Source organism: Oenanthe melanoleuca, chromosome Z, assembly GCF_029582105.1.
Source record: "Oenanthe melanoleuca isolate GR-GAL-2019-014 chromosome Z, OMel1.0, whole genome shotgun sequence".
In the NCBI taxonomy this organism is placed as follows: Eukaryota; Metazoa; Chordata; class Aves; order Passeriformes; family Muscicapidae; genus Oenanthe; species Oenanthe melanoleuca.
In genome coordinates, this window is record NC_079362.1 from 51,132,665 (window position 1) to 51,159,825 (window position 27,161).

A 27,161-nucleotide genomic window follows, 5' to 3' on the forward strand; every position below is an offset into this window, starting at 1 on the left:
AAAGGAGTGTCGTACAGGGGTTGTGTGCTCTGACTTGAGTTCACTTGGGTGGAAGAGAGCTGGAAGAAATAACTTCACTCGGGTGAACAGTAGTCACTTTTTGTGTGTGTGTATATGTTTTTTCTAGTGGAAATTGTGGATTCTGTGGAAATCTACCTCAATCTCCTTCGAAGTATTTTTGACTTCAGTGCCATCAGAAACTTGCTGACTGGACCCAATCAGATTAAAATAAGGATTGATGCCATGAATGGAGGTATGAACTTAAGTACTATTGGAACAGAATTGTAGGTACACTGAAATAACTTCCCAAAAAAGTTGTACACTGCGATGGTTTCCCAATAACAATACAGCATACAAATGTCAGACTTCTATAGAAGTATAGAAGCTAAGGGTAATAAGAAAGAATTTGAACCTTGTAATACCAACAAAGGCAATCTTAGCAATGGGTTAGATTTCTTACTAGGCAAAGACGTTTATCTTACTCAATTAATAAGTAGAGACATATGTGTCTAATAAAAGTTTTCTTTCTGCATTTGGAAGCAAGCAGGATGAGGTAATCTTGCCATGACAGGGTGATGAAGTATATTGCAGTGTTCAGTGACCAAGGAAGTTACAAGGCACTCTCTACTAAGAGGAAATTATAAGTGGTATAAAACTAGTTAAGTCTGAATAAATAAATTAAAGAGTTAGCTGAGACTTCTGTCTCACTAATGTTAAAAGTGAGCAAATTTCAGAGTACTGTGGACAAGTTGAAAGTGTCACACAAGGCAGCAAGGGGATCTCAGTGGTGTGCTGATACTAAAAAAATACGACTGTGTCACTTGGGGAAACACAGACCAGGATAAGATCTATTTTAGGCTACATTATGAATATATAAATAGGGATTTCTGCAGATATTGAGTTGAAGGGTAGGAGTCTAAGAAAGACTGTTCAACATTATCTTATGGAAAACAGATTGCATCCAGCAAACCAGGTTTCATTCTCTAATGGGATTACAAAAACAGACCCATAAAAGGAGCTGGATAGACTTAGAAAATTTCTGTAAAGCATTTTATCTAGTACAACATGATAGTCTCTGTTTGAAATACCATAGTGAGTTCCAAGTCAGTGTGAACACACAGTTCACTGTGGCCAAGGATTGTAGTCTGCATCCAAGCAGTGTGAGCACCCAGCTTTGCCAGGCTATGTCAGACGGGCAGATGGTGTCCTTGGGCAATGCAGAGGGAGCAGTGAGGAAGCCTCTTGTCACTTACCATGCTAGAGAGAATGTTACTAAAATACCTAGGAGCTCTCATGTTCAGGTCTGTTACTGACGGCTAAGAATCTTTACATGTTGTCAAAAAGATGCATAGTATGTTTGCATCACAAACATTTTAAAGGACTTTGTTTGTTTACTTTTTTGCAAGGTGACAGAGAATTGGCTTTATGGCGTTGCATTTTTGGTGGAGAGATGGATATCTATAATTTAAAGTACACGTAGATTAAGTGTATACAACTGGAATATATTTTTATGCCTGTACACACTGGTAGTTTAACACTGGCAGAAAAAAGAGTAATTTGACAGGAGTCCGCTTTAGATAAGAACCTGAATCATGGTATATTTTACAGAATTAACATCTGCATTTTTGTGGAAAGAAGTTTCTTTCACACAGTTTCACCTCAGGTCTCAGCTGCTCCAGTTAGCAATATTTGGGAGTAAAGTGGGAGAAGGAGAGGGCAGTCACCCACAGTGACCTGTTCACACCTCCGTCAGGGATGCAGAGTATTCAGGTAGTGACTGTTTAGTGACCAAATGTATGTAAAACTTTTGGTATATAACAGAGATTTTAGTTTGTCATGTCTTGCACAAAATAAAGAAGCATTTTGGAGTTAGTTTTGAGAAAATTTTAATCTATTCTCTGCATGGTAACAACTTAAATGTAGTGAAATTCTTTGGTGGACAAATCTATGGGAATTTTCACATGAGTTGGAATCTTAAGGTGGTGTATTTCCTGTATGTATTCACCTACTGTTTACTCTCCTTGCTATTATGTGTTATTTAGACACATAGAATAGCGGTTTATTTTTATTCTAGTGAGAAAAACTCCTTTATGTGTATGATAAGTTCTTCACTTAATAATGGGTAAAAAGACCTCTGCATCTTTCACCATTTTGATTTTCGTGTTGAATTGATTATTTTTTTTACTGATTAGTTATTTACTTTGAGAACAATCACATACTTCTCTGTGAAATGATAAGGGGAGGGGTTGTTGCAAGGACAGATATATAGAATTGATGAAAGTATGTTTTGTATGCAATGTCCACAGTGCTGTGAAAAATCTGAATGTCAAGCATACGCTTTTGTGATTGCATGGCAGATTTCTGTTTTCACAGTTATGGGACCCTATGTGAGAAGAATCTTGTGTGATGAATTGGGAGCTCCTGCAAATTCTGCCATCAACTGTATTCCTCTGGAGGATTTTGGTGGACAGCCTCCTGATCCAAATTTAACCTATGCAACTGCCTTGCTGGAGGCTATGAAAGGTGGGGAGTATGGATTTGGAGCTGCTTTTGATGCTGATGGGGTAAGTGTTTAGATCTGTCTTGAGGTTCCACCATAGTAGTTGTTTTTTCTGGGGTCAGATATGGGATGTGTAAGTATAATTTGTCTGCTTTTAATAACCCATTGAAGCTGAAAGTGGTATTACTTTCAGATACAGATGGTAACATTTGCAACCCATAAATCAGACACATATGTTGTAATTTTTCTCTGCAGATGACTGCAAATCAAGCAGAATTTGAAGGCAGGATGAGAATTATTTAAATATCAGGCTGGTTTTGTCTTGTGCTGGTGTAACAGTTTTTCCCTGGTTAGGAACAGACAGCATATAGATGATACAGACTTTTCACAGTAAACAGTAACAATGTTAAGTCCTTTTTCATTAGCATCATGAATTAAGGGTTTTTTAGCTAAATAAAGCACTGAATCATGATCTCTGTTTATTATAATTTTCTCATGTCATGTTATCAGCTTAATAGAAAGCAATGTATTACAAAAGAGCTTTCTGCCCTGAAAAGGTGGGAGAAAGATTAAAACGTTCTGAAGAACAAGAGCTGTTTTCTGTTCTCAGTAAACACAAAACACTCCCATAATGGTTCGTGTCATTGGCAAAAAGATTCTCCTACACAAGCATTCTCTTGGCAGAAACAGAGCTACTGAAGTGACATGTAGGAGGCAGACGCTAGAAACTCATCTGGAGCTTTGATTTGCAAGGCAGGAGGGAGTGATGGTGTGATAGTGAGATTATAAACCTGCCAGGATGATGCCAGTAAATTTTTCTGCCCAGAGAGGGATGTGAGTAATCCAAAACCTGTCCTTCTCTCTACCTTCAGTGGATCTAAGAAGAGATGTCCTCAACACATGGAATTTAGGATGCTGTTTTAATTTCTTTTCTTCTCTAGGACCGCTACATGATCCTTGGCCAAAATGGTTTCTTTGTTAATGCATCAGATTCACTGGCTATAATTGCTGCCAATCTGTCTTGCATTCCATACTTTTGTCAGATGGGTGTCCGAGGATTTGGCAGAAGTATGCCTACCAGCACTGCTCTGGACAAGTAAGATGAAATACTTACTTTTATCACCTTGGTCATTGCATTAGTTATCTCTACTTTTTATTACATAGCAGTTCCAAAATTGTGGCACCTTTTGGTAAGAGCTTCTAATTTTCCCAATCTTAATATGCTTTATTTTTTAAACTGATTTCGACAAGATTTTGGTTTTACCTACACTAGTTTTTACCACCTTTACTTACATTGAAAGAGTTTAATTCAGAATGGAAAAGAAGTAAATTAGTAACTCTCATGTACAGATATTTTACTGTATTTTTCAAAAAAAGTTTATTATTTTTATTTGTAATAGTGGTTTTCAGCCTAGTCTGTCAGCCCTTTTTATGAAAGTCATGGAAGTTTAAAAAAGGTAAAATAATAATTCAATACTAAATAAATATTAAAAAAAATCAAGACCCTCCTGAAACTGATGAAATACGAGCATCTTATGTTGGCAGCTGAATTTTGAATAAGTTTCATCCAGGCCTAAATTTTTTGTAAATACCAAGACAAGATGATTGCATATTATTACATTAAGATATTCTGTTTGGAAAAGCATTGGCTAAATCAATGCTTTAAATCAAGTCTCAGTGCTCATCTGGCTGTGTAGCTTTACTACAACAAGAGTGATCTGCTGCTCTCCTTAAATGCCTAATCAGGAAACAGTAATTTTAAAGTGAAATATAGGTTGTATGGAAAGGTTAATTGCTGTATCTACAGTTTGCCTATTCAGGAAGTTTTGAAATGTTACTAAATTCAGAGCTTGCAGCTCCCTCTAATGATTGACAGGGTCTTTGGGAATATATTCCTTACTTATGGGTAGATAGTCTAGTTTAAGGAAATACTGTTAGGTCAGTATTTGATGTGTTTTGTTTATTCTGTTCAGCAGTCCAAAAATTTCATTATCGTTATATTGAAACATGGTGTAAAATAAGTAGAGTTATCTGCATTTCTGTAAGAACTGAAGAAGCAGTGACATTTAAATGCTTGTGTGTCTTCTTTTCATAAAGTTGGATAAGTATGTCAACATGAACTCAAGTCCCCTTCAATAACACTGTGACTGCTTGAATTATATTCTCTGTGATGTTTACTTGACCTTCTGGCGCGAAGATCGTCTCGTGGTGATTACTGCCTTATTTAGTTTGTGGAGCTAAGTCTGATTATTAAATAAAACTGAGCAACTGATAATGATGGAAGGATGTAAGTATTTTCCCTTCCATTCTTACAGATATTTATTGTTGTGAAGTTTTCAGTCTGTATCCAGGACACTTTATTGATTTATTTTTTGCTTTATGGTTCTGCTTGTTTTCTTGAAGACTTACAAGTTACATGCTGTCATGTAGTTCAGTGTAGATCATGCAGTTTTCACACAGATCACATGGTTCCAAACCTCATGCCATGGGCAGGGATACCTTACACTAGCTGTGCAACTCGGGTAGTGTGAGTGGAGCACCTTGGACTGCGGCAGGACTGCCACTGAGTTCCTCAGCCTTTTTTATGTTCTCAGTAACCAGGTCTCCTGTTTCTTTCTGGAGAGAATCCACATTTTCCTAGTCTTCCTGTCTTAATCCTGCTTATCACCAGTGTACCTGTAGAAATTATTTTTGTTTCTTTTGATATCCTTGGCCAGATTTATTTCTTTGAGGATTGTATCTTTCCTAGCCTTATCCCCAGCTACTTGGACAATTCATCTGTATTCCTCACTGGCTACTTGTCCCTGCTTCTACTCTCTAAAGGCTTTCTTCTTGTGTTTAACTTTGTTCAGGAGTAACTTGTTCATTCACACAGGCTTCCTGGTGTTATTGCATTACTTCCTCTTTGTTGGGAAGCATCTCTGTCAAGCTTGTAGGAGGTGATCCTTGAATGCTACCCAGATTTCCTGGGCCCTTCTCTCTGCCTGGGCTTTGTCCCATGGCACTCTATTGAGCAAATCATTGAAGAGACCAAAGCCTGCTCCTCTGAAGTCCAGGGTGGTGAGCTTGCTGTGTTCTCTCCTCACAGCCCTGAGGATCTTGCATTCCACCATTTCATGGTCACTGCACGTCACATTCCACATCAGCCCCTCATTGTGGTGAGATCAAGGTTCAGCTTAGGTTCCTTGTTGCTTGGAGAAACAAAAGTCATTCTTGCACTCCAGGAACTTCCTGGGTTGCAAGTGGCCTGTTGTGTTCTCCCTTCAACAGACACCAGGGTGATTGAAAGCCCCAATGAACAGGGCTTGTGAATGTGAGGCTGCTCCCTCGCATTTGATAGAGGACTTTGTCCATTTGGTCTTCCTGGTTAGGTGGCCTGTGGCAGACCCTCACTGTAATGTCTCTTGTCACTGCTCTCCCTTTAATCCTGAACCATAAGCTCTCCATAGCTCCTTATCTGTCCCTGGGTGGGTGTGTGGGGGCTGACTACATGGATTAGAGCACTGATCCAAGAAAGAAGTATCATAGACACCTTCCTTGGAGGTTCACTGAGCTTTGGCCTGCTTCTAAATCGTGGTATTAAGAGTGGCTCTCCTGTGGGGGAGCTGGATTAATTCCTGTCCACTTTGCTGCTGTCTTCTGAGGTCATGGAGGTCTTTCCTGAAGTCTGTGCTAGACAGCGAATGAAAACCACTTCTTTTTATGGTGTATCCGTATTGTGTGGCCACAGTTTAGCCTACGTAATTGAGCTAGAGCTTTCCTTTTGCTCTGTTAAAGAAAAAAAAATGCACAGTAACTTAAGGGTTTTGAAAATCTATTTCTTTAAGACTTTTTGAAAGGGCATTATTAAACTTTGAAAGAAGGAAACAGTAATCCAGAGGACTCTAAATGTTGCTCAGAAAAACGGCATTAGCAAATGGAGCAGTGAATTACAAGAGAATTCACTCAGAATATTTACCAGTGTTGCATGTGTTTGCTTGAAGTGACTGCTGGAATATACCGGTATGTATTGTAGGGAGAGGATAACACTTGACAGGAAACATCTGCTTTAATATGCTCCAACATCAACAGCATTGTGGCAATACGTTTCCAGACTTCAATTCTCTGGCAATATGTACCCTTAGGCTGGTGTTCTTTTTGTTTTGGAGAATGTGAACCTGTGTTCCCTGTTCAAAAAACTATTCTTGTTTCATATCCTTTTATTCTGATTTATCTGATGACTGCATAACAGGAAAGGAAATGAAATACTGAGATGTTAGCTAACAGCATAGAAAATGAGAATCACAAGTGTGAATAAAAATTGTTTCTGTAGGAAATATGAAGTTGGGTGTATAAAATAGCAGTCAAGATGGTACTGGAGAAAATGGTTACTGAGAGAATACTGCTGTGACTAGCATAATCTGACAGGTTGCTCCTTCCCCTTCCCCTTCCCCTTCCCCTTCCCCTTCCCCTTCCCCTTCCCCTTCCCCTTCCCCTTCCCCTTCCCCTTCCCCTTCCCCTTCCCCTTCCCCTTCCCCTTCCCCTTCCCCTTCCCCTTCCCCTTCCCCTTCCCCTTCCCCTTCCCCTTCCCCTTCCCCTTCCCCTTCCCCTTCCCCTTCCCCTTCCCCTTCCCCTTCCCCTTTCCCTTTCCCTTCCCTTTCCCCTTCCCCTTCCCCTTCCCCTTTCCCCTTCCCCTTCCCCTTCCCCTTTCCCCTTTGATTTCTTCTCTTCTTTGCAAAACACTTTTTATCTATCTTTGTTCTCTTTCTTACCTTCCACATTTCCCTGTTCTTCCCTTGTTCCTCTTATCCCACTTCCTTCCCATTCAGCCATGACCTTATTCTTTTTATCTTTCTTCAGCAGGATAATTCAGTCTCATTCCCTCTTATCTGAAATAGGCTCACTGTGAATTTTTTAAGACACCTCTGTCAAACGGAGTCCAAGTCACATATATGCAGTTTTAAAATTAGATGGAGTAGAAGGACAGTTTGTGTTCTGGAAGGACAAGTGCATAAAACCTTCAGGAATGTAATTTAACATGTTTGAAACATAATATAAAGTTGGGGAGCACTGTGATGGGAAAGGTGTTTAGGATTTGTAACTTCTAAAGTAACATTGCAGTACTAAAAGTGTCCGTATAAATCCTCTGTATACATGTATATATAGTAAAAAATGATTGTTTTTTTTTTTTCTGTATCTGCCTTCGAATATGTTCTACAGCTTAATGTTTCATATATACAGGTATGACATGTTTGAGAAGACTTGTGGAGGAAAAACCAACTATCATTACAAGGCACTAATGTTCTTTCTTTAGCTGTGCCTCTTAGCTTTATTTCTACAAATTGCTTGTAATCTAGCTGCTGTCCTTTTGCCCCTGAATGTTTTTTAAACAGTGGAGGTGATTTATCATTGCAAACATTTACAAGGATATCCTTAGGGAGTTGCTTTAGTCTTTATGTTTTCTTTGATGCTGGATTTGTTATTCTTTACTATGGAGTGGCATATTTGACTGTTGCAAGCCCACCATATGCTTGACTATGCAGTGTTTCATTATCCTAGCCTGCACTGGTGAAAACATGCTATAGTCATGACAGTCTACATTTTAAATGTATATGGGGTAAATATTCTCAACAGCAGTTGGACACTCAAACACTTTGTCAGTGATAGTAAAAATGAGCATACGCCAATCTCTTGCATACTGTTGACATTTACAGGAGAGAGTTATACTTGTATTCTTCAGTGGCTGCTCATGAAGAAAAGGATGGAGACATGTTGGTGTCCTGTGAAATATCAGTAGAATATTGATATTTCAATCATATCTGAGTATCTGTGTTGTCCTTTATGGATTAATGGCAAAAGAGGCTAAGTGGTCCCATGGCTTGCCTTCTTTTACTTGGCACACAACTTAGCTTTAGGGTCTGAGAGGGATTCCCTGGCCAGTTCTGGGCCTGAAGGCAGCTGTTCCCTGCTGAGAATGGCAGGCTGCAGAGCAGCCTTGCACAACACACAGCTCTTACACGGAGATAGTTGGATTCTGACCTGTGCATGGAGTGGCTGCTGTAGCTGCTTAGCTTAACATGAGCAGGTTCATTGGTTGTGCAATGTGAAGCTTGCAGGACTGACTACATAAGGGTGTATTGAAAGCTTTATTCATGTATGAGGTAAAGATGAGTTGGAAATTATGCAGTGTTCCCTTTCCAGTTTAATCTTTGGCTAAGAATGAGGTCAGTTTGTCAACCAGAGTTAGAGAGATAAAGATTTGGTGCTTGGTGAGAAATAAATATGTTTTGTAACCTTAAATGACTCCTGTTTAGAAGTATGTGTATTTGTAGTTTTCACAGACATACTTTTGTCTAGGCTTAATGTGCTGTATCTTAAAAACTATCTGAGAAAAAGAAACACTTTGCAAAATGCCGGGAGCAGGCCTTGCAGCATGCAATAGATTGCTGGTGGGTAACAGAAAGTCACAGAATTCTTAGTGCATGTTTTGTATCTCATAAAGTATACAGTTACAAATAAACAGCAGGAATTCCTAAAAATGTCCTAATAAAAAGTCCAAAAATGTTTTAATTAAAACTATTTGAGGAATTTTCATCAAGTAATTTACAGAAGACACTGTGACCACTTAAAGGTTGAAGGCCCTTTTTCTTTCAAGGTCTTATGCAGTCTTATTATGTGCTTCAACTTAGAAGGGCTCCCTGGTATGTCCTTTCAACATGTCTGAGCATGTTTTGCTCAGGCTGGAATGCTTAGCTGGTATCAATCCAACCTCTCCCATCAAAGGATTTTTTGTCAATGGGTGACCTTGACAGAGTATGCATCCTGCTGATTTAAAGGAAGACTTTTCTGGCACAGAAATCAAAACAGTATGTTTAAAATTCTACTTTTAGGGTGTATTAAAGTATAATCTTCTTAGGTTGTTTAGAAATTAAGAGGACAGTAAATTGTTTTTTACATTCTGTGTGTTTTGAAGAAGGTCACTATAAGATTGGAAGAGCCAGGGTACTTAAAATTATTGAAGAAGTTTGAGTCCTGTTAGACTAAATCGTACTTTAAGTAATAATCATCTTTAATTGTTACATTAATTTTGAAGGAGAAGAAACATTGTCTCATGTTTCCTTTTGTGGGGAAAAGAAAGAAGCCTAAAATCTTTCCAACATCAGTGATTCTTTGATTCTGTAGTAACAGTCTATACCTATGGCATATTATAGTTTTGTCTTCTTTCTGTATTTTTTCTATGAAACACTGTCATACACTTGTAAAACTGCTTTCTTCTTTTCACAGACAAGTCCTACAGCCAAAAAAGACCACTTATTAATTATTAATTTTCACTCTCTAAAATCTAAAGAACAATTTCGCAATTGAGAAAGGCAAACTAGTGTAAGCCAGGCAATCCAAATCTAAATAGCATCATTGGGCAGCTGCTAGAATAAATCATGTCTAACCAGCCTGATTGCCTGGCTGATAAAGTGATGGAATCTGTTGGTAGGTTAAGACAGTAGATGATGTTTACTGCCATTTTAGCAAGGTTTTTGAAACTGTCTCACGTTGTCCTTATATCCAACTCAGGACTTTATGATTTGAACGGGTAGAGAGCTATGAAAGTCTGGTTTGATGCTCAGACTCACGGGCAATTGGCTAATGAACTGGTAAAAAGTGGGGTACTGCTGGGGTCTGTTCTGTGACCTGTCCTTTTTAACATCTTTGTCAGTGGTCTGAAGGGAGAGGTGAAGGACACTCAAACCCAGTTTGTAAATGACACCAAATTGCGTGTGTGGTGCCTGTTGATGTGCTGGGGAGCAGAGCCAGCAGTCATAGGATCATCAAGGTTGGAAGAGATCTACAATATCATCCAGTCCAACTGCTCACCTGGCACTGCCTAGGTGTCACCCCTATACCACTAAACCTATCACCAGATCCAGACCCTCTTGAATATTTCCGGGGATAGTGACTCCACCATCTCCATGGGCAACCTATTTCAGGGCCTCACCACTGTAACAGTGAAAAAAATTTTTTCTAGTATCTAATCTGAATATCCTGTATCTTAGTTTAAGGCTATTTCCTTTGTCCTCTTACTGTAGGCACAGTAGAAGAGACTAGCTCCTGCCAAGTAACAACCTCTATGCAGAGAAATTGTAGAGAGTTATTAGGTCTCCCCTGAGCCTTCTCTTCTGTAGACTAAACAAACCCAGATCCCTCAGACATTCCTTCTATGACATGTTTACTACATCCTTCATGAGCCTTGTTGCCCTTCTCTGGACATGTTCCAGAACCTCAAAGTCCTTTTAGAAGTGAATGGCCCAAAAATTGACATAATACTCAAGGTGCAGCCTCACCAGTGAGGAATACAGGATCTCTGTTGTCATTCTGCTGGCCACACTGTTCTTGATACAGTCAGGGGAACCTGGACAACTGGCAGGAACGGATGGCAAAGACCTAATGAAATTCAGCAAAAACCATGAACCTCAGAGAAGAAGAGCCCAACAGTGATGCAAACTGCAGCAGAGGAATTGAGGAGCAGCTCTGCAGAGGCAGGCCAGCATCCTGGGGCCAGTTGTCTGAGAAGTTGTGTGCTCTGGAATCAGAAAAGGCCAGTGACACCCTGGGCTGTATGGATAAAAATGTGGTGCAGAGAGTGGGGGAAGTGATTATTCTCTAGTTTTCATGTGTGAAACCACTCCCAGATACTTGGATTTGGGATCCCCGCTATAGGAAAAACATCAGTAAAGTGGAGTGAGTTCAGCATAGGATCACCAACACAGATGGGGGCTGGAGCACAGCCCTAAGAGGAGAGGCTGGGGAACTGGGTTTGTTCAGCCAGAGAAGGATGGCTTTTTTGGTGGGACCTAACAACAGCTGCCCATTACTGCAGGGTGGCTGTGGAGATCCTGGAGCCAGGCACTTCCCAGCTGTGCATGGTGGAGGGACAAGAGGCAAAGAAATTTGAAAGAAGCAAGTTGTGTCCAGGATGTTGGACTAGAAACCTTCAGTGGTCACTTCCAATCTAAATTACAGAATTATGAAGAGACCTTTGCTGGAAAGCCCTTGCACCACCAAGATTGTTGAGCCTGCCTGCACCTTTAGGTTCTTGTAGTTACTATGTAGCAGCAAGGTGTTTTATAGAAAAAAAATTATGTTAGCTTTTTTTTTTTTTTTTTTTTTTTTTTTTAATTTATTTGAAATTTTCGTCAAAATGAAGGAATTGCCCATCTGGAGAAACTGCATTGTTTCTATCCTGATCATTTTCTGATCAGAAGCAGGATATCTCCTGCTGAATCTGCATGAGACGATGGAAGTAGTATTATAGTATTCGGGAGGTGAAGAAGCAGCTAGGGAGGCAATCAATAACTTCTGATGGGTACCATTCTTTCTCTATTCAGAAAATTCAGAGTACTGGTAGCCCAGTTTGAATTGCAGTCAATACAGAGTTTTGTAATAAAGTAGATATATTCACATCTGGTTTGCAATATATATATATATTCTGGTTTGATGAAGAGTTAAGTTACTGTATAGGCACATGAATGCTGAAATAATAATGAGAAGTGGTTCTTGTCTCTGTGCCATGAAGGGCATGAATAACCCTAGGGATTACTGCAACACATCTGGAAAGCATGGCTGCATGCTTTCCAGCTGGTCAGACTTTTCTTCATTACTACTGTGAACTCTGCAATCAAACCTCATTCTCTGTGGATATGCAGTACATATGTGTGCAATTTGTCACTGGAAGAGGCTTTCCAGGGAAGTGGTTGTGGCACAAAGCCTGTCAGAGTTTAAGGAGCATCTGCACAATGATCTCAGTCATATGTTTAATCGTTAGGTCATCATGTGAGGAGCAGGGAGTTGGACTTGGTGATCCTTATGGGTCCTTTCCAACTTGAGATATTTTACGATTCTAATTTAATCTCACAAGGACTCTGGATACTATGCCAGCTGGTCTTAATATGTGAAAGGCAAAATTCTGTTGGAGCATGTTGCTGCCAAAGCACATCTCTCTCCGATTATACTCACAGAAATGTGTGTGTTTGCTAGTTGTCTGTAGCAATGCAGCTTTTGTCTCTTGCTTTAGCCCTACTTCTAGCCCAGCCATAGCTAATACTGTATATGTCAACAGCTGTTTCTAATCATTCTATTAGAGCTTGTGTGAAAAGGACAATGAGGTTTTCATAAGGCATGGAGTTACAGGCACACTGTCCTGAAGGCTATACTTCCTTTGGGAGCTGACTCTTGTAACATTTGCAGAAGAGGGTGCGAAGTTACGCATTTTGGATCTGAATCTCAAGCTGATGACTGAAGCAACATGAGACAGCATTTGGTGTGGAACATCATGATGAGTACACCTGTTAACATCCCACACACTGAGGAAAACAACCTCCTAATAAAAAAGAATTACACAGACTGCATCTTGTGCAAAGCTTTCCAGTATATTTGTAACCAAGAGAAACAGCTGGAAACAGCATTAGTTGCTGCAGTGCATTTTGTTGGAAGTTATCAGACTTATAAGTTTGGATTTGTGGAAAAGTGCATTTCAAAGGCAATTATGGCATTTTCACAAACTTGCATATTATACATGGAGTGTGTTACTTAAGTTGAAGAGAATATATGTTGCCCATATATATTATTTGTGATACAATGTATAAACAGTTTTTATGTTTGCATTTTTTTATCCTAACTGGTTTGACTGGGAACCCAGTGAGAATTTTGGTGTTTTCATCACTTTTATCAATTATATCATTCATTTGAATTTATGAGAAGTATGAGTTTTGTTGTTGAAGAAAATTACTATGGTTTTGCTGTCCAAGTAGCATTTATTACTACTAAAGCAACATCATGAAGTTGCCAGAATATTACAGAGTGAATTAAAATTTCCTTAAAATATTGCTCTTTTTTGTTTATTTAGTTTGGTACTATATATCTGAGGTACCGTATGTGTAGATTGTATGACTGGCTTGCAGAATCTTTCTGCGATTCCAGAGAGGAATGATATAGATATAGCATATGTCTCTGTATACACTTACTGCTGGGTTGTATTAGGAAATTAGCTTAGTCATATTGTAGCTCTATTTGTAAATTGTAGAATTAAGTTCTTTAGGATATGCTCCTGACTGGCTGATTACTCAGTGCTGGTGTAGTCTTGCTTTATCTCTGCAATCGTCCAGTGTCATATTTTTCTGAGTTTCCTTCCTCCCAAGTGCAGATGGATTTCATAGAGAAAATGGAACATGATGGGACCATAAGGATAACTCCTTTGTGAGCCGGTCAGCATTGGTTGTCAGCCCTTGGGAAGTGGTCCACACCAGCTCTCCACCAGAATCAAGAGCTAATTCTACACCCCTGCTAGTTAACAGAATGTTGAGTAGATTGTTCTTCAGAGACACAAGAAATTGTTGCCTAAAATCAAATGAATGTGGTAGCAGGAACACTGCTGTGAGCTTATATATTTCTAGGAGTACTTTCTCTTGTTCAAATGTGTCAGCTACCTATCAGGTACAGCTAAAGCTCTATCTGCTTCTTTTTTTTTAAGCTCTGCGCAAATAGGGTTTTTTTATCTCCTCCATCATTTAGAAATGCTTAAGATGATTGCTTTATTCTTGCTTTTGCTGATTAGAGGATTTTACTGACATTGTTACCAGTCTGTGAGCTGTATGCTACTTGTCCGGTTTCAATCTGACTTAGCTTCTTCGCAGAAATTCTCTTTGTGGTGGAAATCACTCAGACAGAATAATTAGAGAGCTAATTAAGGTTCTTGTAAGTCACTGAAATGATGTATTAGTAGATTGTCCAGCTGAGTTTACTATCTGCAGCTTGAAATAACCATCAGACCCTTCCATTTCTATCCTTGCAGTTATTATTAAAAGTAGGATGTGTCAAGGCCCACTTGTCATATCAGAGAACTTTCTTATTTTTATCAGATCAGTCAGTTCTTTGTTTCATTGGGAAGAGTTGTGGAAAGCCTGGCAGTAACTTATCTAGAAATTCTTCAAATGAATAATTCAGAACATTAAATGTTATTACTGATGAATGGGTGAGAGTCTTGGCAATGTCTTAAGAGTTAGCTTGTTTAGCATGTCTAAGAGTATTACCATACCTGAGGCAAAATGGGCAAGGAAACTGTTTCTCCTGCACCTGTTGCTCATCCCCATCGCTGTTTCTTATTTAATATTATTACATGTTTCTTATTAATTACTTATCTTTAAATCTTCTATACATTGCCCCATGGCTTGGGAGAGTGCTGAAAGGTCACCCCAAGTTAGTGGAATCTATGTGGGCAGAGTCTCAGTGAATGAAATTAATTTCTTAATATTCACTAGCTGTTTATCCTAGAAGGTTTTCTTTCCTCATGTGGATCTGACAAATTTGCCTTCCTCCTGTAAGCTTTGAAGTCCATCTCAGCTACAATTATCTTAGTCGTGATGACTGATACTTTGTCAAGCTAATTGGTTTGGTGGACTTCAAGTGCAATGTTAGAGTTTTTCCTCTAGAAAATAGAATTTTCCTGTTGGTACTTCTGTTTAAGGACAAAGGAGAAATCTGCAGTGGCTAGGCAGGAGGAGCCCATGCAATCTGTAGTCCAGGCACATATAAACCTCTCAAGTAGGTTTAGTTATACTGCAGAATCATTTGGCTTCTTTACACAGTCTGCGGACAGCATCCTGTTTTTCTGTGTAGATTAAAAACAATCATGAGAAATCTGAAGCAAGAGGATGAATACATCCATTTTGTACTTCGAAATTGCTTCTTCCCTTCTTTTTAAACAATAAACCTTTCACCTTATTTTATTTACACAGACCTAATCACCTTGGAATAATTTTTTTTTTCCCCCTTCACAAGGAGTGGTATTTCTGTCTGGAAGGTACTGAATTTGTTAGCAGATTTTTTGGAAACAGTTCTTACAGTCCACATAACTAATCTTGCTTTATAATGGGTGTTCAACACTCAGTAAAGCAAAGTAGTTGACACTTTTATCTTGGTACCAGTTCAGCAAAATAATAAGGCACATTTTACTTTTGGGCTCATGAGAACCCCTAGAGATTTGAAGGGAAATAAGAAAGCCTTTTGTAAAAGTTTATTAAAAAAAATAAATGTATGGAGAATATAGTAAAAAAGAAGATCTGCATGAGAGTACTTGTTTTTCTATTACTTGTTTGTTTTTTATTTTCATCCATTTTATTTTGTACTCATTTCTTTCTGGCACTGAACCCTTGTATAAAACACTTACTGTCCTGTAAAGGAGAAATTGAAGCTGTGCTGTGGCTGAGTCAGCATCCCCCAGCACAAACCTCCTAGGTTGCATCTCTTTATAAATCTCAGTGTGGGTGGCATGCTGAAACTGGGCCAGAAGGACATAAGACATGGAAGGGGAAGAGTGCTGAAGAACACAGCTCAGAAAATGGGGTTTCACGTCCACAGACAGTGCAATAGTGTGAAATTGTGTAAAGCTTGTGAACATTTTGAACACTGCTGCAGTTAAGGAAGATACAGATTCAGCAAAGCCTGAACTACACCTTCTTCACACAGTGTGGTGTTTTTGTGGAAGCCTGGGTAAGCCCATATGTCTACATGCAAGGCAGTGCAAAGATAATCTGCAGAGTCCCACTGCCTGTGTGTTTGTGCCAGCAAAGCACCAAACCTGGCCTGTGAAGGAGACCAGCCAACAGGGCACAGTGCCATGCTGATGTACCCAGGCTGCTTCCTGCTTAGCAGATAGCTCCTTCACCCTGAGCTTACAGGTACCACACTATGCTCCCTTGCTCAGTGTAGCTTTTATTCACCTTCAGAGGTGCTCAAAGTGGGTGAGTATCCAGCAGGACTTAAATCACTAGTCCTCCCACAAAAATTCTGGCTATGAACTTTGAAGGCCTGCCCCTGAGGAATGCTGCACGCTCTTTCCTCGTCTTTTTTCTTGCTCATTCTCATCTTGTCATGTCTGTTTTCCTGGACACTCAGCAGAAAAGAACACTGTTATAAATACTGTACTTAAAATAAATACTTGCTCTTAGCTGACTCAGTCCAGATACAGGCATTCAGGTTGATAGTCTGAGTTACTTCTAAACGCAGTGGATTAGTTCTGAATTTTATCATTCAGTGGAAGAGAAAGAAGAGATAAGTGTTGGTAGTGTGGTAAGTTCAGAAGGATAAACTTATTAATGGTTTGGAAATAGAATTTTACAATCAACTTATTCCTAGTAAAAGGCAACTAAGTAATTTCTAGCAGTTAAAAGTGAATTCACTTAAGACCTGATTTCATTGTTTGTAATGAGAGCACAAATATTTCATATGAAATTAAGGGTTTTGCATTATGATTAAATTAACTTCTCGTTAAGAAAAAGGCAAGAATATTGGGGTTTTACTTGACCTAACAATGTACATACAGATGAGCAGGACAGTGCTCCTTAGTAGCTCTAGTCATAGCAAGCACCACCTGATACAGTATTTATCCAATTAAGTTTTATTATTATTGTACCAGAGGCTATTATCTAGGAGTTGCATCCATTTCTGATTCCTTTTGGAAGATCTGCTCCATGCTAAAATCTGTGTTGTGATTTTTTTTTTTAAATGCTGATAGAAGAGGTTCAAGTTGTGATATTTTTTTATTTTCTGGAGACTGCAAGGAATTGTGTGTTTTGTAGTCTGACCTATTGTGCTTTCATGCTGATAGCAGTATCCTTACCATAATAGTCTGACTGAGCAGAAGCAGATGCCACAGACTTACTGGTCAGTTTCATGTCCGAATTAAGGAGCTTGTCATAAAATCCATGGTGGGGTTTTTTAAAGGCTGAATTTCCTCAGAAGGAGGGATAGTTCTCAATTTCTGTACCTGCAAATGTCAATTAAATTGAATTAAGCATTTAACTCTTCAGAGAACTGTTTTCTCCTATGGAATCTTATTGCTAGAACTCTGTATTATCTTTTGACTTATAAGCCAAAGTTGTACTTAAGACCTTAAAACCTGTATGAGGCCCCCGTATGAGGACTCCACCAGTGTAACTTCCTAAAAGTGATTTAACATTCTTTAATGGCCCATAGTGCTCCCAAATCTGGGGTTGTAACAATCTCACTATAACATGTATGTAACTTGCATGCACTTGATAGCTTTAACACTGGCAGTAGTTTCACATCTTGATCACTACAACAGTAACCTATTTGCAGCATCTGCAAGTGTGGGATAATAAATCCCAGCTTTGCATGCCATCTGCTTAATTTATTTTTTAAAGGTGCATTTACCATTCCTGTTCACCAGTGACTTCTGCATCAGTGGGAGTTCACTCACAGATTAGTGAGACTAGGCTAGAGTGCAGAATCCATAAAAAGTATCCTTGCACCTCCTGCCCATAGTGGACAGGATTATCACATTAGTTTTGAAGGCAGAGGCAGACTCAGTAAGGAGCTGTGCTGGCTATTTTTACTTTGACCACTTAACTCCCTGAGGAGTAAGGAAGAGGCAGTGGCTTTCTGCAGTCCTTTCTCAGAGATTCAAAGTAGAGCTGTGCTGCAGCTGTTGGCCGGCTTACAAATGCATTTCAGTTCTGCAGTGCTCCCCTGACCATGCAGTTAGGCATGTGAATTTACTTTTGCTCTGGGATAGAATTGGAAAGTTACCGGTGGGGATTGGGACACTAATTAGTTTTCTATCATTTTGTGTAGTTTCTCAAGTACTTTTGAGAGTGCTGCTTTTTTGTACGCTGCACCAGGTGCTTGTTACATTTGACTGAGGTGCTGCAGAGCCTGTGTAGGAAAGTTTAATAGTGTGAAATATGGTGTTGTGTATTCACATCATGACATACAGGTGGCAGCAAGGAATAGATTAACTACAAGGCCTCACTCTGGGTATTTGGGAGCCTGAGTTCCATGATGAGTTCTTTAATCATCCTTATGGTGGTGCAAGTCTGCTCCTAAGGAAAACAGATGCAATCCAGTGAGCTTCGAGGGGCCAAAGGGAGGCACTAAATTTTAAATCTGTTTGGTTTCGAGATTTAAAGCCAAGTGTCTGACTTTCCACACAATATTCCTTGGTTGTGGTGGTGATTGTGCTGCACATGAGTTCCATGTAGCTCAGTTTCTTGCACGCATCTGTGGTATTACAAGACATGAGCCAGGTAGAATGTATTCATGGATTTGTTAGCTAAACTGAGCAAAGGAGAAACATTACTGGACCTGGACTAGTGCAGATGAGCTCATTAGAGAGGTTAAGATCAGGGGCTGACTGGAATGTAGCAACCATGCCTGGGTTAAGTTCATGATTGCAGGGAACATGCGCCTGGCAAGGAAAATAGTCTGGATGCTGAGTTTTAGAAAAGCAAGCTTCCAGGTTTTTTAATGAATTAATGGATGTGATCCCCTGGGAAACTGTCCTTAAGGACCAAAGACCATAGCTAGCAACTCTTTAAGATCACTTTTCTGTGAGCACAGGAGCTTTCCATCCCAATGTTTAGAAAATCAACAAGGGCAGGACAGAAACTGGCATGGCTGAGCAAGGATCTGCTCCTCAAACTGAGGAGTAAGGAAGTGCATAGACTACAAAGCAAGACAGGTCACCTGGGGAGAGTATAGAGATACAGGTTGGATGTGGAAGGATGGGTCAGGAAAGCTAAGGCACAGATGGAATGGGACTTGTGGAGAATAACAAGAAAGGATTCTATAAGTAAAGAAAAGGAAGGCCAGAAAATAAAAGGCTAAGTGAGAAGGAAGAATGGTGAAAACAAAAATGGAAAAGTCTGAGGTACACAATGAGTTCTTCGCCTCCATCTTCACTGGCAGTCAGGCTTTCAACATCTCTTAAGTCCCTGAACCTCCAGGTGGGGCATGGAGGAGTAAGATTCTTATCACTGGCAGTGAAGAGCGGGTATGAGACCACTTGATGAAACTAAATAGGCGGTAGTCTGTAAGGCCTGTTGAGGTGCCCTCCAGGACCCTGAGGGAACTAGATGATATTCTTGCCAAACCATTTTCTATCATATTTGAAAAGTTACTGTGGTCAGGCAAAGTCCCTGGAGACTAGAAAAAGGGAAACATCACTCCTATTTTTAAAAAGGGAAGGAAGGAAGACTGGGAACTACAAACTGGTGAGCCTCTCCTCTGTACGTGGGAAGATCGTGGGGCAGAGCCTCATGGAAGCAGTGTTAAGGAGGTGATTCAAGGCAGCCAGCACAGCTTTACTGAGGACAAACTGTTCCTGACCAGCCTGGTGGCCCTGTCTGATGGAGTCTGCAATGGCTGACAAGGGAAGACTGACAGATGTAATAAAAGTAGGTTTGTTTTATGTCTCTGACTTGGTCCCACATGGCATCATAAAGAGGAGTGGCCAGCAGGGTCAGAGGGGGAATCTGCCATTGTAAAACCCCACCTGCAGTGCTGCATCCAGTTCTGGGGTCCTCAGCACAAGAAAGGTTGAATCTGTTGCAGCAGGTCCAAAAGAGGACCCTGAAGATAATCAGAAGTCTGAAGCTCCTCTCCTATGAGGACAGGCTGAGAGACCAGTGGTTGTTCAGTGTGGAGAAGAGAACATTGTGGGGAGACCTCAGGGGAGCCCTTCTGTACCTAAGGAGGGCTTATGAAAAGATGGAGAACAGCTTTTCACATGTGCACATAGTACATAGGACAAGGAGGAATGTTTTCAAACTATAATATGAGAGATTTAGATTAGGGTTTTAGGAAACGTTCTTCACTGTGAGGCACTGAAACAGGTTGCCTGGAGAAGTAGACAGCCCATCCTTAGAAGTGTCCAAGGCTGGATTGGATGGGACTATAAAAAATGTGATCTTGTGGGTGGCATCTTTGCCCATGACATCTAGTTCCATCCTTACCATGATCATCTTCTAGGTCATTTGCAGTCCAGCTCATCCTATGATTCTGTGACTGTTATTCTATGACTTCGTCTTTCTGGTAGGGCAGTTTTTAGTTTTTGCAGTTGAAAGATTTAAAAAACAAAGAAAGGCCCATGTGAGACTGAGAGGCGTGAGAAAATATTGCAACAGTTTATTGGCACAGGTTGTGTGACATGAATTCCAGGAGGCTCATTTGATAGAAAGCTAATTCACATAGTCATGATTAGAATTTATTGATGATTTCTGCAGTTATTAGCAATCCATTACTCAGGGCTATTGTCAGCCAAAAAAAAATCCACCTGAAGTTGCCAGTTTTCAAGACAGAAACTAGCCCTGAACATCAGAGCTTCATTCAGCATGCCTTTATTTCACCTGTGTGAGTACTTTTGTTATAACGCTGCAGGGGTTGGGAGGAAGGAGAACAAAAACAAAATCCTAACTTTTTTAGATGCTTCATAGTTAAAGCCTCTCCAGGTACTTTTTCTTTCTTTATTTCTTTTACTGTGATTGTTCTCTGTGAGATGTAGCATACTAGAAAGCAAAAAGTAAGGGAACTTGTCTACTAACTATTTTTTTCTCTGCCTCAGGGTCCTGACAGCCTCCCTGCCAGATATGACAGCTTACATCTTATCTTAGTGATGTGTCCTCGTTATCTGTGTTGTGTGCAAGGGCTTAGCATTCCACTGCTTTTTGCTTCATAAATTAAAGACTGGGAAGGAGTAACACTGTAATACTTGACCATATAAGGGAGGTGACTATTTCAGTTCTGCTCCTTGCATAATATGCAGTTGAAGCCTTTTAAGGGAAGGTGGTGCAGAGTGAAAACATCCAGAAGCAGAACATCTATTTCATGTTATAGTTGGTGCCAGTGCTCCTTCTGTCATTGCTACTACTGTGAATTTCTCACAGTCTATTGCAGTTGCATAGATAAAAAGTGAAGATGGGACAAAAAAAATTCCAACCATTTGGTTCATGATTCTTGCATCTTGAGAAATAAGAATGAAAAGAGAACTGATCAAAGGTGAGAGTTATTAGACTTCAGAAGCTGAAAAATGGAGTAGCAAAGAGCTCTCCAACATGGGGAAGAAGGGACTAAAGAGAGAACAAGTGGACATACCATGCAGTGAGAATGGGACAGGGACTCGGTGACTATCAGGCAATGATATGGTGTCAGGAAAGTTAAAAAATAGGTGTTTTTTGCAGAAGAAATCTGAATATTGTAGAGACTTCTCCAAAAGAATGAAACCATTAAATTTTGGGTCTAGTTGCAAGTACACTTAAGACAAATTCTGTAGTATATGGTTAGAAAACAGCCAACCCAGTGTCTTTAATAAAGCGATAGCAAAATTGATGAAGGCAAACATAAACTACTTGTGTTGACCTCAGAAGTGTCCAGAGTGTTAGGAAAAAAGATCCAAGCAACTCAGGCAGTAAAATATCAAATACAAAGATTTATAGGCTAAGGTTAGACTGTGTGAAGACTTATTTTCAGCTAAAGAAATTATCTTCTTGATAAATCAGATGCAGGTCCCTCATTGAGATATTTTTAATTATTTGAATGAAGCAAAACTACAGAAGTGGAAAGAAAAACAGTTTCTCTTAGTTTCAGTCAAATAATAGTCTTGTCTTTGAAATAAAATATGTTTTGAGACCTGAAATCAAATGAGGCTATTTTCATCTGGAGATTAGATGACACAGACTACTTCAGTGGCTAAGTAGAAATTTACAAGACCTAGTGGGAAACCTTTTCCTTCTATAGCCATAGTAGCTCTAGAAGAAGCCATAACAGTGGTTTGTTCTCTCTTGGAGAGCTGTTACAACACTTCAGTGGCCCATGTCTGTCCCACAAATTCTTTAAATTCCTGATTGTTAGTGCCTGTCAGTGCTCATTCTTCTACAGAGTAAGACTTGTTGTTCTCTGAATTACTGAACCTTTTTTTTTACCTCATTGCTGGCACTGTAGAGAGGAGCAGGACTGAAAAGAAATGTATCCATGGAACACCAGTCAGTGTTTTGTAGCCTGTTAACCTGGGGCCTATAAGCATCTTTCACATGTCAGCTAATACCTACAGGTGGTGGAACGTGAGAGACAAGGACATGCTGTAGCTGCTTCTCTGGTGTTTCTTTCATTTATACCTATTTCTTCCTCCAGGTTCGGACTCCAGAATGAAAATGATGCTGTTGTTTACCCTAGACAGCATTTCACCTACAGTGCAAAACTCTAGCCAGTCTTAATGAATTCGTGAGACCTCTCACAGAAAGCCCTTCCCCCGGTGTTGTGACCTTTATCTTTGTGATGAACAGGCATCACAGCTTTGGCAGAGTGATTCTGGGTGATTGATCTATTCTGGGATGTTATAAGAGTTTCACTGGCACAAGAAAGTCAGCTGCAGGCTGTTGTATTTGAATGATTTATATTCATCAGGATGTTTTCGTGGCATTGTAGAGATTAGGTTGGAGAAAACTTCTCTCTGACTCTGTTAATATAAGTCAGGGTAATTCTGTCAGAGGTGTTTTGCTAGTGCAAAACCATCATGTCTGGAGATAACACCAAGGATTACTTTGTTTTATTAGCCTCTCTGTGAAAAATAGTCTGTTGTTTCTATTGAAAACTGAAAGAAAGTTATCACAAGAATCTTTAATTCTTTTAAATAAAAGAACATATTTTTTAAAAGGGAAAGTTATTTTTTTACACAGTTTAGCAGGCTAATATTTTTAGAATTCCAAGGAAGATTATCTGGTCTATCAAGAGTTCTGTACCCTCTGTTTCCCTGCTTAGGCTGCATGTAGATGACTATGAAGTATAGGGAAGAAGACCGGGGATATTCACATGTAAAGCTGTACAATAAGTAGTCCAGTTTCCTGGTAAAGTTTTCCACATAAGTCTGTTAGGTCTTTCAGGAATAATATTAGAACTAGCTGTTTTTTGTTTTTTTTTCTGACAGGAAATTTAAAAAAATTCTAATCTTTATTAGGATGATATAATTATGTTCACTGTTACTTTTCTTATGATCTCGCTAGCTCATGCTTAAGTGAGACTTACTGTACAGTTCAAGAATTGGCTTCACGTTTCTGTTTTGGTACTAAACTTTCCATAATTCTGTTTTCTAGAGATGAAATAACTCAAACTGCTTTTCAGGGTTGCATTGTATATATTTTTTAATGTTTGAATAAAAAGTAGGTAGTCAGTATAGGTAGTGTGGGTCTAGCCCTTCAAAACAAAAATGACAGTGAAACTGAAACATTAGAAGAGGAAATTTAATTATGGAACTGTACAAGTATTTATATTCCTATTTTCATTCATTTTGTTATCTCCACATTTAAAAGCATTTGCTCCTGCTTTTTTTTTTTAAATTCACAAGGTATCGGTTTAAACAACTTGTGTAATTGCAAAAAGTACAGTCCACTCTTCTTGGATTTAGCTTTTCCTCCTTAATTAGTATTTCAGCATCCTGGGAACATAAGTGCCATTAGTTCTGATATGGGCAGACTAACTAAGGTTATTCTAAGGTTACAACTAAGGTTGCCTTTCAGTTTGGTTCCAAATGTAAATACTCTGTTTCCTAGTCTAGCAAGGGATAATTACTGCTACACACAGACGGAAGAGACTTTACTGTATAATCTACTTGATGTAGTGAGCGCTTACACTAAAAGAAGGCAAGCAAGAGTAGTGTTTGAAGTCAATCCCATTAAATGTCCAAGATGACAAGAACCAGAATGTCTAAGGTTTGTTGTCTTCTTTCAACATAGTTCATACTCATGGAACATATAAACACAGGTATAAATAGAATGCCTTTACTTCAGAAAGACTAGGGAAATAAACCTATTTTTAGGGCATTTTTTTCCAGTTCTTATTTTGAATTGCTCTGGAAGTGTATTCCATGCATTAAGCCAGGCCTTTTAACAGCCAATACCTACAATATGAAAGCTCAGAGTCCTTACAGGTAAATTGCTGCATCAGTATCTTGACGATACATTATACATATCTAAGGATATATAAAATTTACTTGCTGTCTGAGGCCTCTGCAAGATATAAACCACTTGCAGTACCAGTTCCAAGACTCATTTCTTGAGAAAAGTAGTATTCTCTCTCATCAAGAGATCTCGTACAAACAAAATTCTTTATATTTACTTGACTTTACATTTCTAACTCCCCAAATTGGAGTATTCAGAAAGAAGAGAAACTTAAAAAGCTGTACATACGTAATCTTGGCTGAGCATTTCTAAAAGCATTGTAAAATGTAACTAATGGACCTGTGATTTGTTAGAGATAAAAATCCTTACTGTGACTCATCAGCAGTTCTTGCGGAGTTGCAAGTTCCTGAAACCCTTAGCCTAAGCATTTATTTGCCGGGTATCTATCAAGCCTGTCAGGAAGCCATATGCTCCATTAAATGGTGCTGGAAATACTCAGTTCAGCAGTACTAAACTAATTTCCAAATTTTGGTCCACAGGGGTTCTACCAGTCTCTCTACTAGAACTTCTTTAAAAAGAAATCCGGCTTCTTGCTGTACAGTGATTGGAAGCTCTGATTTAGGAATTCTGTCTATAAAAAAGCAGACTGGTAAATATAAATTGGAACAAAAAAAAGTTTTTGGTGAAATGAAGATTATATTTTTTTTCACTTTTTCTCTACTGAAGTAATACCCAGTCATATTTTAGTTTAAAAAGTTGTAGATATAGGAGCATTAAAAATCCCTCCCCTTTCCTGCATCTAATCTCTGTTTTCCCTGGCTTTGAAGATCTAATTAATTTCACCATCACATATTAGTTTCCTTCCTGTGAGGGTGTTTTCCTGTATTTTTTGTGATTATGTGCTTGATCAAATGCAGCATATTATTTCTCAGAGTCTGCAGCTTTGAAAATTTTTGCAACTTCCCATGAGAACCCCCCTCATGTTTTCTGGGGTGATTTTTCACCATGAATGTCCATAGGCTGTGTAAAGGCACATTCTGCATTTTTGAGACTTCCAGTGATGACTCTCTATTTCAAAAAAATGTCAGTAAAAAAGGCATATGCTTAATTTTCAGTGTACTTCTTACTCTGTTGAAGTATTAAGAGCCAGAAACAACAGCAATAAAAGAAGTTGCATGGAACAACCTGTCGTATTTCTACTATAAACTATGCATACTGTAAACTCTGTATAAAGAGAGCCCACATGCCAACAGAAACAACATTTTGTACTTTCAGTGCTGTTCTAGTGCATAGAACTCTTTGAAAACAGCTACAGCCTCTGCTTTAGTAGTGGTTGGGATAAGTCCATCCTAGGCTATTTGTTCCCCAGCTAGAGCAATATGGAAGAGTAAATGGGAAAGAATTTGCTTCTCCAAAAACTGTACCAGGATATGGGAACATTTCTGCAAGCAAACTTATTCCATCTGTATTGTTAGGCTACCTTAAGAGAATTGGTTTTGCTCTTCAGCCTGTTAGGCATTGCATTTTTGTGTATTATGTTCTCTTTTTTTGGCAGTACAGTCCTATTTTCAGCCTGAAGTTATTGTCACACAGAGAATAAATTCTTTTATGTTCTTGATTTTTTTGAAGTGCCAGACAGAAACCTATTCTGTGCCCTGTGAAACCTCCTTTATGGAGGGTCAGTAATATATGTAGTGCTGTATAAACACAAGGAGATATGTACCTACCCCTACCTCTAAACTAGAGGTATGAAATCAAAGCTTAGGATTAAAAATTTTGTTAATAACCTTTTTCCTCATATACCTTTTTGGGTCTTTTCAAATAAATATCAGGAATTCTTACTCTATCTAATATAAAAATCACTCTGTAGATGTAATATATAAGTAAAAAAAATGAACACCTAGGCTGAATAGGAGAGAACTTGGAGAATGGATATTCATACATAAAAGAAAGGTTGGTTTAGAGACTACATTACAGTGCAGGCTAACAGTGTAAAAAATTCAGGGAGAATACTTAAGGGCTGAACTGTTGTGCCACCACTTAAGGTGGTGAATAGAACTAAGTCCAGTTGGTGGCTGGTCACTAGTAGTGTTCCCCAGAGGACTCAGTACTGGTGCTGGTCCTGTTTAACATCTTCATCAATCATTTGAATGAGGGGATAGAATTTAGCTCAGTAAATTCACACGTAATGCCACCAGGCAGGAGTGCTGATGTGCTGGAGGGCAGGAAGGCTCTGCAGAGGGATCTGGGCAGGCTGGATCATGGCCCAGGGCCAGTGGTGTGAGGCTCAACAAGGCCAGTGCTGGGTCCTGCCCTTGGGTCACAACAACTCCATGCAGTGCCACAGGCTGGGGCAGAGTGGCTGCAAAGCTGCCACAGGAAAAGGAGCTGGGGGTGCTGCTGACAGCAGCTGAGCATGAGCCAGCAGTGCCCAGGTGGCCAAGAAGGCCAATGGCATCCTGGCCTGTCCCAGCAATGGTGTGGCCAGCAGGAGCAGGCAGGGATTGTGCCCCTGTACTTGGGAAATGCTGGAGCATGTCCAGGGAAGGGCGGTGAAACTGGGGCAGGGTCTGGAGCACAAGTCCTGTGAGGAGCAGCTGAGGGAGCTGGGGGTGTTTACCCTAGAGAAAAGAAGGCTCAAGGGGGCCCTGTCACTCCCTGCAGCTACCTGCAAGGAGATCGTAACCAGGTGAGGGTCAATGATTTCTGCCATGATCAAGTGAAAGGAGAAGAGGAAAAGGCCTTAAGTTATGCAAGGAGAGATGCAGATTCAATATTAGGATTTTTTCACTGAAAGAGTGGCTAGATATTGGAATAAATTACCTGTGGAGATAGTGGAGTAACCCTCTGGAAGTATTCAGGAGGTGTCTGGATGTGGCAGTTGGGATAATTATGGTGGTGCGAGGTTGGCATTTGGACTAGATGACCTTGAAGGTCTCTTACAA

The 27,161-nt window shown here is 39.6% G+C and overlaps 1 protein-coding gene across 1 annotated transcript in view; it reads left to right on the forward strand.

Moving 5' to 3' along the window:
- LOC130264686 (phosphoglucomutase-like protein 5) overlaps positions 1-27,161 on the forward strand; it is a 70,035-nt gene that overhangs the window by 14,807 nt on the left and 28,067 nt on the right. Inside the window, exons 4-6 of the mRNA XM_056513061.1 lie at positions 128-253; positions 2,374-2,564; positions 3,442-3,596. Of these exons, the coding sequence (XP_056369036.1) occupies positions 128-253; positions 2,374-2,564; positions 3,442-3,596 (472 nt within the window). The remainder of the gene's footprint in view (positions 1-127; positions 254-2,373; positions 2,565-3,441; positions 3,597-27,161) is intronic.